General features: G+C 39.1%; 2 protein-coding genes across 2 annotated transcripts; one reads left to right on the forward strand and one right to left on the reverse strand.

Moving 5' to 3' along the window:
* Nucleotides 1-2,958: 2,958 nt before the first annotated feature.
* On the reverse strand, nt 2,959-5,539 carry pigh (phosphatidylinositol glycan anchor biosynthesis, class H). Its single transcript, XM_053337347.1, has 4 exons — nt 5,065-5,539; nt 3,917-4,126; nt 3,685-3,768; nt 2,959-3,532 (listed from the first exon to the last, which is right to left on the reverse strand). Exons 1-4 carry the CDS (start codon nt 5,242-5,244, stop codon nt 3,461-3,463), a joined length of 546 nt encoding a protein of 181 aa, XP_053193322.1. The 5' UTR covers nt 5,245-5,539; the 3' UTR covers nt 2,959-3,460.
* A 1,154-nt stretch (nt 5,540-6,693) lies between these two features.
* On the forward strand, nt 6,694-15,805 carry zfyve1 (zinc finger, FYVE domain containing 1). The gene is made up of 12 exons (XM_053337342.1): nt 6,694-7,604; nt 7,694-7,937; nt 8,058-8,318; nt 8,410-8,624; nt 9,669-9,775; nt 10,224-10,332; nt 10,405-10,502; nt 10,816-10,933; nt 11,380-11,550; nt 12,201-12,381; nt 12,637-12,750; nt 14,129-15,805. Exons 1-12 carry the CDS (start codon nt 7,116-7,118, stop codon nt 14,359-14,361), a joined length of 2,340 nt encoding a protein of 779 aa, XP_053193317.1. The 5' UTR covers nt 6,694-7,115; the 3' UTR covers nt 14,362-15,805.
* Nucleotides 15,806-15,840: the final 35 nt, after the last annotated feature.

Below are 15,840 nucleotides of genomic sequence, written 5' to 3' on the forward strand. Positions count from 1 at the left end.
GTACAAGCTGAAGACATGCCAGGGCACCTTGGCAGTAGTCAAGATGAAAAAGAATTAAAGCATCGATGATATGTTCTAAGTAGGAGACAGATAATAATGTTCTGATTTTTGTCAAATCTCAATTCTCTTTCATGTGTAGAAAATGAACATGAAGTTTTGTCTTTTTCCAACTATGCTCTGCCCTCCTGCAGTCCTATTTACATCTATATAGCATAGGTGAATTGGTGGCGACTACTGACCTGGTCGTAATAGGTGTAATGGCATCTAATACCAAGGAACACAGGTTATTGAAATTATTGACCAGATCTTTAATTTTGGAGGGTTGAATACAGCGATTATATAAATAAGAGAAAATAGATGAGATAGATAGATGAGAACTCGGAAGGACATGCTTGGATGCAAGAGTCAAATAGAATAAATTTATGAACAGAGACACAGTCCATCAATGAGATAGAGTTTATGGTCAGGCCTAGAGTAAGAAGGAAGTCAAGGGCGTGGCTTCGGTTCTGTGTTGAACAAGTGACGTGCTGCACCTGACTCGTGAATGAATCAATAATGTCTAGGAATACAATGGCAAAATGGTTAGATGAGTCATCCACATGGATATGCAAATCCCCTAAAATAATAGTTCTAATCATGATTGAGGGCAATGGAGGATAGCAATTCTGAAAATTCTGCTAAAAAGTTGTTGTTTAGGACAAGAGGAACAAGAATAACAATGAGGTTGTTCAGTTGTGGTTCCCAGTGTTTTTTCCTGTGACTAGTCAGTGGATCCTGGCTAAATTGGTAGGGAATTCACAGTATTACATCCACATATTGCAAAGATATTACAGTGAACCCTTTCCCATTTCCATGACAATGTCTCCATGGAAATAACTGCTGGTAGGATTACATGTAAATGAAAATCCAACCGGAAGATCCACTTCCATATGAAACCACAACACTGTGTGCACGTGATCAGTAGGGAGAAAATGAATGGTGAGCTCCCTCTGACGTTACCAAGTGGGTAGGGAGGGATTTTTGAGATTCAAATCCAAACTGACATCAAGTTACACCTGCCTTTATGTACTGGTGGGTCGACCAGATAAACAGACACATTTTAAACAATGACATGATGCTTCCTTGTTCAGCACCTGTCAGCCAGGAAGTCAAGAACAATAAAACAAAGACATGACATTAAACTGAATAAACACATTGTATGAAATTAGTTTCTGTTGTGCTCACTGGCTCTTCTGCATGCTTTATCTGTGTATGCATATATTTAACTAGTAAAACCATTTTGTATAAATTTGTAACTTATCTTACAACCTCTGAATGTGTCGTGAATGTGTGTGTGTGCACTGCAGGTGGTAAAGTGTCAACTCCCAGCTCAGCAGGGATCCCCACTAAACCATGTGGTTCTCACACCCAAAACTCTATAAGCAGATTTCACATGTCCACTGTTTAAGCAATAAAGAACATGAGTTGGTTAAAACACAAATTTATTGAAAACTATGGGGGACATGAAATGTGGTAGGAATGTTATCGCTATTACTGGAAGTTACAATCTTCCACAGAAATGCACAAGTTTTTGGTTGGTAAATGTACAATTACAGCCCCATTATAAAGGGGGTAATTGACAGTCCACACCTCTGGCTGAAGAAAGCCTCACTCTGTTTTTGGCCTGTCAAACCTCTACACTATCTTTGATTTACACTCAGGGGGGGGTTCTGGTTTATGAGGCCTATTCAGAAGCCCTGAGGTGTCACTCCTGGTCACTCCCAGGTTTTCTCCTGTGCCTGGTTTCTGGCTGTTTCGCACCTCCAGGAGGGACTATTATCCTGTCACAGGGCCACTCTTCACAGCAGCTTAACGCTTCGCCCCGTGAAAGTCACACCCTTCTGCTTGTTTTGTTGGCCTGTGGAGCGCCGAGTTCACACAGGTCTGACTGAGAAACTACAGATGGTCATCAAGAATTAAAAATGGATGGAAAAAACAAGGCCTGGAGGGGAAACATGGGCCAAGCTGTGATGAAAACAAGGGCTCTGAACTTTGAACTGTGGGGAATGGAGACCCATAAAACTTTCAGTCATATTGTTATATATTAGTTATAGCCACAAGGCATTTTAGAGCAGAAATACTCTGTGTTCACATCCTCCGTTGAATATTTTTACAACATACAGCACTTTATTTGAAAGGTGTTAAAGTACTGAGTCAAATCTTTAAACTCAAAAGCCTCTTTACTTCTTCTTTACTTTTGAGTTTTAATGTATTTAGCATTGATACTAATTATGATAATAATTCATTTAAAAATAAACTTTTTAGACCTTGAGAAACGATTTGAGAGAAAATATAGAACTGGCATCATACTTTTAGTCAGCATTGATATTTTCAAAAACGTAATTATAAAATCTAATCAGTGGTTAAGGCTAATACTATGTATACTGTCAGCAGTGTCATTCCTCCACAACAAAAGTCCATGTGAACCTGATCCAATATACACTTATTGTCACTTTTTTGTCATGTAACCTCAAGTAACATTTCTAACAGGTGTTACCATCACAAGTAAGGTGGCAACTATGTGTAAACTCAACCAACTGCCTCTAGAGACGAACATAAATAGTTATGAGGAAGTAAAATTTTACTTCAGGGAGGAGGCTTGGATATTTATTTATAACAAATATAGTGTACATACAGCACATCTAATAATGCCTATTCATACAACTCTGTTTATACCTCTTTTCTAAAGCTTTCATATACAAAGACTATAATCAAGAGCAATCCCTTTTTGTTATCAAAATTAGTTTACATCAAACAGAGTTGAGTCAGTTAAATTTTCAGTTTGACTACATGAATGAGCAGGAGTCAGTGTGATGCTGCCCCCTACAGGGAAAGTAAAGTAAAATTCATCAAAAACACCAGGATCACACATAAACTATCTACCATTACTGGTAAATAATGGGGGGTATTAGCAACAGTAATCAAGATTGTTTTAATGTTTTGTAGAAATTTGTTTTTTCATACAAAAATACAGTGTGGATACACAATACAGATAAAGACAGAATACAGAAATTGGCACAAGTCACTTAAAATTGTAATTCATATACAAGGTAGAAAGCAAAATTCTTTAATCTTTCTTTCAATACAGACTATAGCTATATATAATAAATTATTCAAGTAACTATACAACAAAGTACTTCAAAAGGTCATTATAAAACTACGATTTTTCTTTCTATAATGTGGTAGCACTTTCTTTTGGATCTAACAGATTACATTCACAGTTTGTGTGTGTGTATGTAAACATAGAGGTGAGAAAAGGAAAGAACAAATAAAAAATGACCTAGAATAATACACAGTGTATATAATCAAATTAAGGATGAACCAAAAATAACCACCCCCCCACCCCTTTTGCAAGGAAATATTGAAAGCATGTTGCATGACCAGAAACATAGCACAGTGTATGACTTGGCTTAGTGAGTCATCAGCACTTTGAAAGAATCTCCTGACAGCTTTTGTAAACCTTAACCAAGCAGTTCATTCTTGGCTTTGAACTCTGAAAGACAAAGATAGAATATTCATTAGAACCAAGTTTTTCTTTATTATTATTATTATTATTATTATTATTATTATACACGAGGAAGAGAAGAAACAAAACATTAAAAGCAGGTTACTTTTTGACATATAAGAACATGCGGTTATTCTCACCTGAAACAATGGCACTACACTTGACACTGCATTTGGGTCGGAAGAGTCCTTCAATAGTACACAAAGGTAGTAGATGATCTGATGCTGAAATAAAAATGTTAAATATCAATCCACTCATCTTACAAAAGTATAAACTGATATGACTGCAGTGTGTATATAGAATAATCACAAATACATTTGCACAAAGGTGTCCAAAAACATTATAAAACATAAAATAAATGTCTTTAATCACCATGTAAATAGCTTCATTGATGACAATGTCCTTGATCTTGCTCATCTCAATGAAACTGGTCGTCTCACGGCCTGAGGCATAGCTGGAGGACATCTGAATGCCTAAGGAGCCAATGACCAGCAGGGACTCGTGGTCCACCTTCACAAAGTGGATGTGAAGCATCATACCAACCAAGGTGATGAGTATAGCGCTGGACAGAACAGCAGTGTTCTGAAAGAGGGGGAAGACATTTTTACAAACAAAAGCATTGTCTGATAGACCACACAGACCATCAGTAACAATGGTTTAACACAATTAAAATAGCATCATTTCAGGATGGACAAATTGACTTTTTCAGTCCTCATAGTGATACCTGGGCTTTGGGTATTGGCTGATATTGAACACTAATCCAATATCAGTTAGAAATAAATCAATATTATATCAATATCATGATTTGAAACTAGATATTGTCTCAGATTGTGGATATCACAATACCGTGATACGTCTTTTCCTAGTTTTAAAGGCAGTGTTACAACTGATTCTGAACTTACCAGACTGTTCAAGCTGTTTTATAATTTACCTTCATCCACTTACTCATTATATCCACATCACTGATGATTACTTATCAAAAACCTAATTGTGTAAAACTGTTGTGAAAGCACCAATAATCATGCCTACAATATTGTTGCAATAGCGATCGAAGTATGAAAATATTGTGATATTACATTCTCTCTATATTGCCCAGCCCTAAATTTATAAAACACAATGTATCAAGTCAATACATAACTTAAATATACATTTATTGGAATGTTATTTAGGAAAATAATGCTATCTTAGTCCATTGTCACCTATACCCGGTCCAGCTATTATGGTCCAATATCTGATATCAATATCAGTATCACTATTATCGTTGGGAAGTAAATGTAAATAGACCTGGATAGCGCTCACACAAAATTCAAATAGTGCAATACTATTGTCTGAACTCCAAATGTTAAATATCAATTATGGCAATATGACCATTGTAACCTTTATACAGTAATTAGTGTTTAGGTTGAGTTTTTACTTAGCTAGAACAGTTTAATGATGCATTCATGGGCAGGAAAAACTATCGGACACACAACTTTATAACTCCATTCTGTAGTATCAATTTAACCCTAAATGTGTCTTACCTCTGTGAAGAAGAACACTGCGTATGCTAAAAGCCAGACAGAGCAGGTATACACCAACACTTTGCCAATGGACACTTTGGAGGAGCTGACAGTGAATTCACTGCAAAAGCTGGAGTGACTCTGACAGTTCAGAGATATCGCTTTGCCACTAATGTCGGTGAAGGCTTCTTCTCCCATCATGCAAACACGCAACACAAACGCGGGCAGTAAAGAAAAAACACCAGCATTGAGTGAACTCTCCGAGATTAATTATAAAGCTAGATTAGCAATGAGCTAACGTTAGCTATCGTTAACAGACAAGGTCAGCGGTATATATGAAGATATAAAGTAGTGCTTTCTTTGCGACGCCAATTATGAAAACACGGCTGCATATATACGATGCTAAAATACTACAATCAAATATAAAATTAGTAAAGAAACAACAGCATAACTAGTAAATGTTCGCAAGAATAAATACAACCAAAGTGCTGCCAAAATCAAGCCTCACATTGGGTACACTCGTTTTTTACGCCAGGTCGTTCTTGCTGATCAATTGAAGTGGCGTAAATAAAGTGCAATAGACAACGCAGTGTGAATCCCACAATAACCAGGGGCTTTCAACCAATTAATGCATCTAGTAATAAAGTACATATGACACGGTGCTTTATGTTAACATGTTGTGCTAATACGTAACGTACTGTCTCCGTCCACCCGGGTCAAATTCGGTGTACGCTGAAAAAAAAACAAGCGAACCTTACAGCAGCTGGAAGTTTTGCACAGCATTATGGGCAGCCGTTATTATGCTCCCTGTAAGTAGCCGAGTAGTTAGCTTAGGCTAACTTGAGAAAACATCTCGCAAAGTAAACGCTAGTATAGATACTATTAAAAACAACAAGAAGAAGACAAGCGGTTTAATTAGAAAAACACGCAGCGGGTTTATTAGTGCGTTGTCATTTCAAGCAAATCTCTGTACTTCAATTCCCAGAATGCATTGTGTTTGTAATGACTTTTGACCTGTGGATAAAAACAAGCCGATCAGCTGGTGAGAAAGCAACAACATCTACACACAGGAGTCTGACACAAAACAGCTCAAAGCCAGCTGGATTCCTCACGCTGTGTGTGAGTGTGTGTGTGAGAGAGTGAGTGAGTGTATGTTATTAGATAGTCTTCGTGTCCTGTTTTTAGACTGTGCTGAGGCAGCGCTTTTTTTAGTTAAGGAGCCAGTCGTCGTCGGTCGGACTGGCAGCCACTGCTAGGTCAGTTTTTCTTCAGCTGTGTCTCTTTGTTTAGCTCAATGTTATATGTAAACAAGTCGTTACCGAGTTTCACAGCGTGTTTTTTTGTAAGTCATTAGTGATGAGCATACCGGGCTAACTCATCTAATCTGTAATGGCAGTGTTACTGACAAGAGAGGTGCTGGTAGTTTATATTAGCTAGCAAACCTTGGTGCCAAAAAACAAACAAACAATCTAATTACACACACACATATCTGGACTTGTGTGTTTGATATTGCTGCCCAATACTTGCTTTACTACTATTTGAAAGCAATAATTTGTGCTCATCTCATAATTTCATAGCACTTTTTTGGTAGTATTGTATATTTGTGAATTGGTTTCTAAGGGAAATTGATCAGAAAGGTTGCAAGTTGAACAGTCCCATAATCTTGTCTCTTCCACTACATTGCTTTTGCAATCCTAATTACTCTCAGTTAGGGCTAGACAATATATTGAAACTGTATTGATATTGTGATATGAGAATAGATATTGTCTTAAGTATTGGATATTGTAACCTCACAACATGGTATAAGTGCTCTGGTTTAAAAGGCTGCTTTACACTTAAGTGATGTAATTTTCTGAATATACCAGACTATTTTAGCTTTTCTATTATTTGCCTTTACCCACTTTGTCATTCTGTCCACATTTCAGATTATTAGTTATCTCAATTAATTGGTCAAAAATATTGTGATATTGGATTTTGAACACCTCACTCAGCCCCTACTATCAACAATAGTTAGGCATAGTTCCCACCTGTTATCATCACCGAGGGTATTGTCCTGACCTGTCAGGCTTGAGATGAGTGGTCAGAGTCCAGCTGTAAATAAAGGAATGAACACTATCTTAGTTTGTCAGGAGAGCTATGCCTGCGGGGGGTCTGATGAGGCTGCGTTTGAATGTGATGAATGTGGTAGCTTGCAATGTGCCCGCTGTGAACTGGAGCTCCATCGCCAGGAGCGGATGAGGAATCATGACCGGGTTCGGATTGCACCGGGCCATGTTCCTTTCTGTGACTCATGCAAAGGTGACAGCAGCTCCTCTGCCAATGGTGGACGACTCAGAGCGGTGGTACGCTGCCAGGGTTGTAAGATCAACCTGTGTCTGGACTGCCAGAAGCGCACCCACAGTGGAGTCAACAAGAGAAAGCACCCGATGATACCCTACCCTCCTGCCAAAGCTCCCCAGGAGAACAATGTGATGGATGGGGAATCAGAGATTGAGATCCTGAAAGCCAAGCTGGAGAAAGTGTGCAGCTTCCTTTTAGTGGATGAGAAGGAGGAAATGCATGTAAGTGCCTGATCATTTATTTAAAACTTTTCATAGCATCATATTAATGTGATGTTCTGATGATGAGGTTGATCATGTGTGGATCACAGGTAAAGGATGAGGAGGAATTTGTGAGCAGACTTGATTGCAGACCAGAAGAGCTCCTCAAGGTGGTCTCCATCTTTGGAAACACTGGGGAGGGAAAGTCTCACACCCTGAACCATACATTTTTTCTTGGGAGAGAAGTGTTCAAGACCTCCCCCACTCAAGAGTCCTGCACTGTTGGTGTGTGGGCAGCTATGGACCCTGTGCACCAGGTGGTAGTCATTGACACAGAAGGACTTCTGGGAGCTGGTACGGGTAAAAAATGTTATATAAAATAAACATAGATAGCAGGTTTCTGTCTTCACAATTACCACTAAAGTTTAAACAAGTATTTCAGTCATTCACTATTCTCTTTTCACCGGTAATCAGGAGCCAACCAAGGTCAGCGAACCCGTCTTCTTCTCAAGGTCCTGGCTATCTCTGATGTGGTCATCTATCGAACCCACGCCGACCGTCTCCATGATGATCTCTTCAAGTTTCTTGGTGATGCTTCAGATGCCTACCTTAAACATTTCACCAGGGAGCTGAAAGCCACTACCACCCGCTGCGGTCTGGATGTCCCTTTATCCACTCTGGGCCCTGCAGTCATCATCTTCCATGAGACTGTCCACACAAAGCTGTTAGGATCAGGTATGTCAAATCAACTCATCCTCATTAAAGAAGCTTCTTATCCTTCACTCATCCTTGATTGTTTCTGACTTTATTTGTTCTGCATCTCTAGACAAACCGTCTGAATCGGCAGATCGTCTGCTCCAGGAGCGTTTCAGGAAGTTGGGTCTATTTCCTGAAGCATTTAGCTCCGTTCAGTACCGTGGAACTCGAACCTACAACCCTCCCACAGACTTCAGTGGTCTGTTGCGCAACCTGGAGCAGCAGCTGGACAACAACACCACCCGCTCACCTCGTTCTGCCAGTGTCATCTACAAGGCTCTGCAGGTAGGGATGTTTGTTTGTTTGAATTACACGGCTCCTGCAGAAGTTAAATTAGATTTTGGTGTTAAATTTCCAGGTGCATGAGAAATGTCTCTCCACAGGATTTACTTATTTAAATATATATTGGTCCTTATTTGTGACTCATTCCAGTCCAGCTCTTTCTTTTTCTGGTAATGTTTCAATTGTTCTCCACAGGCCACCTGGTCTCATGAAGGTAACAGGATTAAAGAAGTACACAAACAGTACTGATGATGCTAAGACAGCTAAAGACAGCTGGCAGGGGGGTTCAGTGAAAACAGAAAGCCCCCTGTTATTTTTGATAGTTGTTAGAATCTGAATAATAATGTTTTTAGAGCAGAGAAACAACAGCCAATATGTGACATGAAGGAGAGGAGCAGACTTTTAACATGGTAACCTCTTAGTGGTGGTGCCAGTACAGATTTAATGGATTGTTAAAGTGGATGAAAGGTAGATATACTGTAACTTGTTTGTGTCTTAACGGGGAGAATTAACAGCCCAATCTGGTAGTGCAACAACCACCAGAACAGCCTTTTACACAGTGTTGTCAAAATGAACAATTCCAAGCAAATTACACACATATTTTACATTTTAATACAATAATACAATACTTAATTAAAATCTAATGTAAAGTGCAACAGCAGGACACAGTTAATTGAGTTTGCCATTAATTTGGTTACATGATGAGATTTTACATAATGCTTGTTATATGGAGATACAAAAGTATCAAGAAAATGTTATATTTATATTTATACTACACTATTAATATTGTCAAGTTGATTTCAAACATAAAGCTCAGCCCTAATGTATATTTGTTTTGTTGTGGAAAGGGTATTCAATTTTCCCTGTTGAGGTCTTTAAAAAGCATTAAATTTGATTTGAAGTGTAATAAGTTTGTACTGTATAGTCATGCACATTTTATAATGTGATTTAAGACCATCTGCTGACACGGTAGAGTCAGAATGATTTATAGTTAATTTTATTTACTCTTCATATCCCTTAATCTCCCTCCGTCACTCCCTCCATTAGGCTCTGAGCGAGCGCTTCAGTGGGGATATTCCAGATGAGCACATGACCAGTAACTCCTTCTTTCCAGATGAGTACTTTACCTGCTCCAGCCTCTGCCTCAGTTGTGGGTATGTGTCTCTCTCATTCCTGCAACAACTGTAGTTCATTAAAATATCACAGCATTCATCACACAGAAAAACAAGCATGACATTCATTCAACTTAACAATCTGAGAATAGGACACTACTGCTTAGTGCTTATTTTAACATCTCTGGTTCACAACTGGCCTATGATATGATTGGGCAGTTTAAACTTTATAAGTATGTGGTAGCTAAGTCTGGATTTGTCATGAGCAAAACATTATACCTGTACATTAGTGATTTTATTCTGGGTGATCTGTGAGCAGCAACATTGTAAATGATCTATTTATTAAATGATAAAGTAATGCCACCACATTTCATTTGAATTATTTTTTAAGTCAGTACCCTCAAAGGCTCATCATTAATACATTTCTTTCATATTTATAAGCAAACAAATTATGGTCTTTGTCCCTAACTCGGTGTACTCCCACTTTCAGTTCAGGCTGTAAGAAAAGCATGAACCATCTAAAGGAAGGACTCGACCATGAAGCCAAACATCGGTGCCGCTACTCTGCGCAGTATGACAACCGCATCTACACTTGCAAGGTAAGTACAGACAAACGTGCACATGGTGAATTAGCTTGACGTGGTTCTGAGTGTCTGTGTTGAACTTCTCAGGCCTGCTATGAGGGAGGAAAGGAGGTAATAGTGGTTCCCAAAACGACAGCCTCGTCTGACTCACCGTGGTTTGGCTTGGCCATCTATGCTTGGTCTGGGTGAGTCCAGCTGCCATAGAACCTATTTGGACAATAATTGGAAATGACTTCCTTGCTACCGCAAATAATCTGAGACGTAGTCATTCATTAAGGTGAAAAACAGGAAAAATTGTCATCAACCCACACACCAAGTTGGAAAGTTGTACCCAGTCACTTTAAGTTTGTTGAGTCATAACAATAGAAAGTGCCACGACAAATAGATTGTAGTTGGTTTTCATGTAAGCAGGTTAAAATAAATGTAAAAAACTCTAAAGCATACAAACATAATGATAGTCTATCCTATTGGAACTGAGTTTATTTCATCTTTGTCCAGGTATGTGATCGAGTGCCCCAACTGTGCAGTGATCTACAGAAGCAGGCAGTACTGGTATGGAAACCAGGACCCAGTGGAAACAGTGGTCAGAACAGAGATCCAGCACATCTGGCCTGGGGTAAGGCCGCAGTAGAACAGTCTAAATGAGATTCTGGTTAAACCAATTAAAGAAAATTGCAAGCCAAGATTTCAAAGATTTTAAGTCGAATGAATGTTGTCACATCCATTGAGAGCTGCATTTGCAGTTAAATTCTTGCCAGTTGGTATATATATATATAGATGCCCAGAATAACTAGTACAACATTTTGTCTGTGACTTTGGGTCATATTAATCAATATTGATATTGGTCATAGTCAAATGAAGCGCAGTGAGTATCAAATGATTGTATTTCTGTCAGAATTCAAGTCTCTAAGAGTAAAGCACACATGTAGTATAGTCACTTTAACACAATTAATGTTAAATTAGCAATATACAATATGACACGTGCATCAGAAACTTTATTACAAGTTTATATTCATTTATATCTCTTCTGCTCTTCTTGCTCTCTTCTTGTCTTCTTTCCAGTCTGATGGATTTTTGAAAGACAACAACAACGCTGCCCAGAGGTTGCTGGACGGAGTTAAATACATTTCTCAGTCAGTGTCTGAACTCAGTGTCAAGCCTGCAAAAGCAGTCACCTCCTGGCTCACCGACCAAATCGCTCCCACCTACTGGAAACCCAACTCTCTTATCCTGGTACATAACTAGAGCTGAACCAAAACTAGAAAAATATACAGACACAGAGAGTGAAAATCTCAATGCCAAGAAAAGCAAGAAAGCCCAGAGTGCATGCAGGTTCTCACACATTGCAACCCTAGAGCCATCAACCTAGAGCAAATGAAGCAATACAGAATCCTATGTAATAAGATAATTCAATAAAACCCAACTTGATACAGAACCTGAATTCAGAGCCTGAATGATCTTGGTTTAGCAAGTTCGAAATTTGACATGCAAGAGTTGGTGAGGGAATGAGTTTCTACAGTTTCTGCAGTTTGAAACATACATCAGTTATGCCAAATTTTAAGACAAAGGTATGACATTTGAAGAGGAACATTTGTTGCTTAGATGCTTCTGTGGTGACGGCGAAAATGAGGACAGATGGCTGAGAGACAAATCATACTTCCAATAAGACAATAGGCTTTAAATCCCTTTTTAGAGGCTTTACCCACAAGAGGCTACAGTTCTTCCACATACCAAAACTATTATCCTGCTTAGGGATTCTAGATACACATGATTTAAAGAACATGTCAACATTGTGCTTCCTTCCTCTGGGATAAAATCATATCACCAAATTCTTTTTCAACTAACGATATAGATTAAAGTTATTCCAAATTTGTGTTTTGCAGAAATGCCATAAATGTGGAGAAGAGTTCCAGCCGAATGACACCAAGCACCACTGCCGTGCCTGTGGAGAGGGCTTCTGTGACGCCTGCTCCTCTAAAACCCGGCCGGTTCCTGAGAGGGGCTGGGGCCTCGCTCCTGTTCGTGTCTGCGATGCATGTTTTCACAACAGGGGAATCCCAACTGGTATGCAAATTCGAAGCTTTTGAAGTCGCTTAGATAGACAGACTTTATTATCTCCAGTGGGCAAATTAATTTCTGCTGTGCATTATTATCCAGAAAATAGATGAATCCGCACAGACAGTACATATACCCAACACCTACGCATATCCAACAGCTAACAAAATACATGGGTTTTTGAAATGTCTTTAGATATCTGCTGAATACTGAAGTGTGTGTTTTCAATGTGTGTGACTTGCTGTGCGTGTTTCCCTGTTGTAGAGCTGCTGGATGCTGCCTTGGAGGAGGAGGGAGGCACTCTGATCGCCAGGAAGGTTGGGGAGGCAGTTCAGAACACTCTAGGAGCTGTGGTCGGTGCCATCGACATACCTCTCGGTGAGCATGATTACAACGCTACAGATACTTTAAATCCGATACAATCACGCTAGCCAACCATTGCTCAACAGTGGTATCAACAACATTTCGAAAGCATCTGACTGTTGCAACATATAAGACTGAGTTATAGGTGGAGATGAGTCACTTGATTACATCATGACACTTTAATTACAAAATGTACCATCTGTGACTAATTTTACAGTTTGTGCATGCAAGACCAATAACTGGGATTAAGTCATTAACTGGAACTAATTAGTTTTTTATCAAATGAACAAGACCATTATCTTTAAAATGTGTCATAAATAATAATAATAAAGGTAGAATAATGGCCATGCTCATCATTCACAGTATCACAATCAAAGCAGAACTGTCTGTAATTGTCTAGCAGATATTACAAAATAGATGTCAGCAAATTTTGTTACTCAGGTGAAATTGAGATCCTTATCCTTGATGGTCTGGATAACCTGCATACTACACCCTTGCCAGTTAATATTAAACCAACAGTCAGGGACCTCCGTGTCCTCTCTGACACTAAGCTCACTTTCGACAAACACTAACAAGGTCATCTCGTCATGCTTCTATCATCTGAGGAATATTGCTAGGATTTGACACTCAAACTATCATTCATGCTTTTAGAAATCAATGAATAGTCACCAAGTTGAGCAAAATACAACAGCAAGACTATTATCAAAAAACAAGAAAAGAGATAACAGTATACGCCAATTTTAATTACTTTAGACTAGCTGCCCATTTGTTGTAGGATTGACTTAAAGACTTACTTATTTTAAAGTCCTTCATGGCCTTGCCCCAGAGCTTGTATCTGGACCACTGTCTCCTTATCACCTTGTGTGCAGCCTGAGATCTTTAGTCTTCCCACCTCACACATAAAGACTAAAGGTTACCGAGTGTTTGCTGTTAGGGCTCCTTGGCTGTGGAGCAACCTGCCTGAGGAGCAGTTTTTTCTTTTAAATCACTTTATTTTTATAGAAAGGCTTTCTTGCAATTCTTTTTTTTTAACATTTATTTTTACTCTTGCATGGTGCTTTGTTCTTGATGTTATGCTTTCACTGCTCTATTTTGGGTTTTAGTTTGTTTTTGCATTTTGTCCTCGGTGTTTGTTTGTGGTTTTTATTCATCCATTGTTTTTTGGGTTTTGTTCCTCTTTTGTCCCTTGTGCCTGACTGTTAACGCGTACATGACTGTGTATTTTGTTGGTGATTTGCGTGTTAGTTTTGGAGCACTTTATAACGCTGTTTTTGACTTTACAAATAAACTATATTTTTATATTAATATAATTCCCCTGAATTAGAAAGTTCTAAGTTGCTTCATGGCTGCTGAGACTCATTAACAGCTGATGCTTCCTTTCCTGTGTGTCCAGGCCTGATGAAGGATGCTGCACGCCCAGCCTATTGGGTCCCAGATCAAGACATCCACTCCTGCTGCGAGTGTCAGAAGGAGTTCTCTCCTCGTCTCTCCATCCATCACTGTCGCGCCTGCGGTCAGGGCGTATGTGAAGACTGCTCCCAAGAACGACGCGCTGTGCCCTCCCGTGGCTGGGATCATCCAGTGAGGGTCTGCAACGGTTGCCACCAGAAACCCGGGGAGCTCTAGCAGGACAAGGAGCGGAAGCCAAAGAGCGAACGGTTACATGGTTACGGGCCTCTATGAAAACTGGAACTGACATCTTTTTTGACCCCTTGTCTTCAGCTTACGGGCTCCCTGTTGTTTTTAGTGGCATTTAAGTGGGTGCTACTAGACTGTCAGTGGCAGGTTGGACTTAATTGTTTTTTTAATGCTGTCCTCACTCACGGTCCCATGATGCTATTTCACTTTAATATGCCTACATGTTACACTGTGAAAAATACCAATCAGAGTGAAACTTGAATATCAAGAAGGAAAGAGATGAAACGACTCAGCAAGATGATATGAGACTGAATATTGTATGTGCTTGCTTGCAATTGAGTTCAGGTAACTTTTCATGTATCCCTTTGACAATCCCTCCCAGTGTGACCCACTAGTACTATTAGCACCTTTTTGTAGTCTGGGGCTAAACGTGTAAACCATTTATTAATAGAATAACTGATTGAGCATCTTATACTGTTTCCAGGTAAGCACTTTTGTTCTAAGATTGTTTCTGCAGGAACCTTGGGTTATAGCATTCAGGAAAGGCTTTCTGATCCATGTTTTGAGTGGGTCTAGTGTATTTTCCTCTTCTTCGCCCCTTGCAAGCTTTAGCTTTTGTGCCACTCTTTGGCTTCAGGAGGATACAGCAGCCATTGATGTACTGTAGCACAGAGATGCATTCCAATGTATATAATTACTCAGTAATATACTAACATAATCCCTTTGTGGTTGTTTGTGTATTTGGATTGGCGGGTGATAATAGAACAGCCTTAATAATGCTGTCCACATTGACTGTTTAAATTTTACATAAAATATACATATATGGGGATAAAAGTTTACTTTAATAGGGAAATTTTTAAATGGCCTTGTTTTGTTTTAAAAAAAATGTCAAAACTTTCTGTTAACAAATCTGACTGCAGTGGGATGAAATGCTACAAACTGCTTTTATAGAGTGGCTGGCTCACAGTAGGAATATGGTACAGAAAAAAAGACTTAGAACAATTTTTGAGGCTGGCCCCTCAAAACCGGAGATAGTTAAAATAGTAATCCTTTAATCTGTCAACTCAGGCTGTGTAGCTAGTTAGTTAGGAGCGTTTAATGAGCTGCAGCAACAAGTCATTGACATATACTGTATGGTTGTCTTTACTGCAACAAACTGACAAATATCTAATAAATAAAACATATGATGCAGTCAGGCTTTCTACTGGACACCTCCGCATTGTGAGATCTAACTGTAACGGAGGTTTTTTTTTCAACTGGGAGAGTTGATGATGTCATCAACAAATAAGCTGAAATACCAGACCTTGACCAGAATCAATCGCTGTTCTCTCATGGACAGATGGAGAGATGTTCAGTGACTACAGATATCACATGGAACAAATCAATATCTTTATGTTCATGTATGCTCATAAAAATGTATTAAACTGCAGAAACTCAATCGACTGTGTGTCATTAAGGAACAAATAC

Source organism: Scomber japonicus, chromosome 17 (assembly GCF_027409825.1).
Source record: "Scomber japonicus isolate fScoJap1 chromosome 17, fScoJap1.pri, whole genome shotgun sequence".
In the NCBI taxonomy this organism is placed as follows: domain Eukaryota; kingdom Metazoa; phylum Chordata; class Actinopteri; order Scombriformes; family Scombridae; genus Scomber; species Scomber japonicus.

What these genes read in the sequence shown, in the direction of transcription:
- pigh (XM_053337347.1), bottom strand. Translation starts at nt 5,244, where the DNA reads ATGATGGGAGAAGAAGCCTTCACCGACATTAGTGGCAAAGCGATATCT. An exon ending in CAGTGTTCTTCTTCACAGAG is followed by an intron (nt 4,127 to 5,064) that starts GTAAGACACATT and finishes CCCCTCTTTCAG; the next exon opens with AACACTGCTGTTCTGTCCAG. An exon ending in TCAATGAAGCTATTTACATG is followed by an intron (nt 3,769 to 3,916) that starts GTGATTAAAGAC and finishes TTTTTATTTCAG; the next exon opens with CATCAGATCATCTACTACCT.
- zfyve1 (XM_053337342.1), top strand. Translation starts at nt 7,116, where the DNA reads ATGAGTGGTCAGAGTCCAGCTGTAAATAAAGGAATGAACACTATCTTA. An exon ending in CACAAAGCTGTTAGGATCAG is followed by an intron (nt 8,319 to 8,409) that starts GTATGTCAAATC and finishes CTGCATCTCTAG; the next exon opens with ACAAACCGTCTGAATCGGCA. An exon ending in GCCATCTATGCTTGGTCTGG is followed by an intron (nt 10,503 to 10,815) that starts GTGAGTCCAGCT and finishes ATCTTTGTCCAG; the next exon opens with GTATGTGATCGAGTGCCCCA.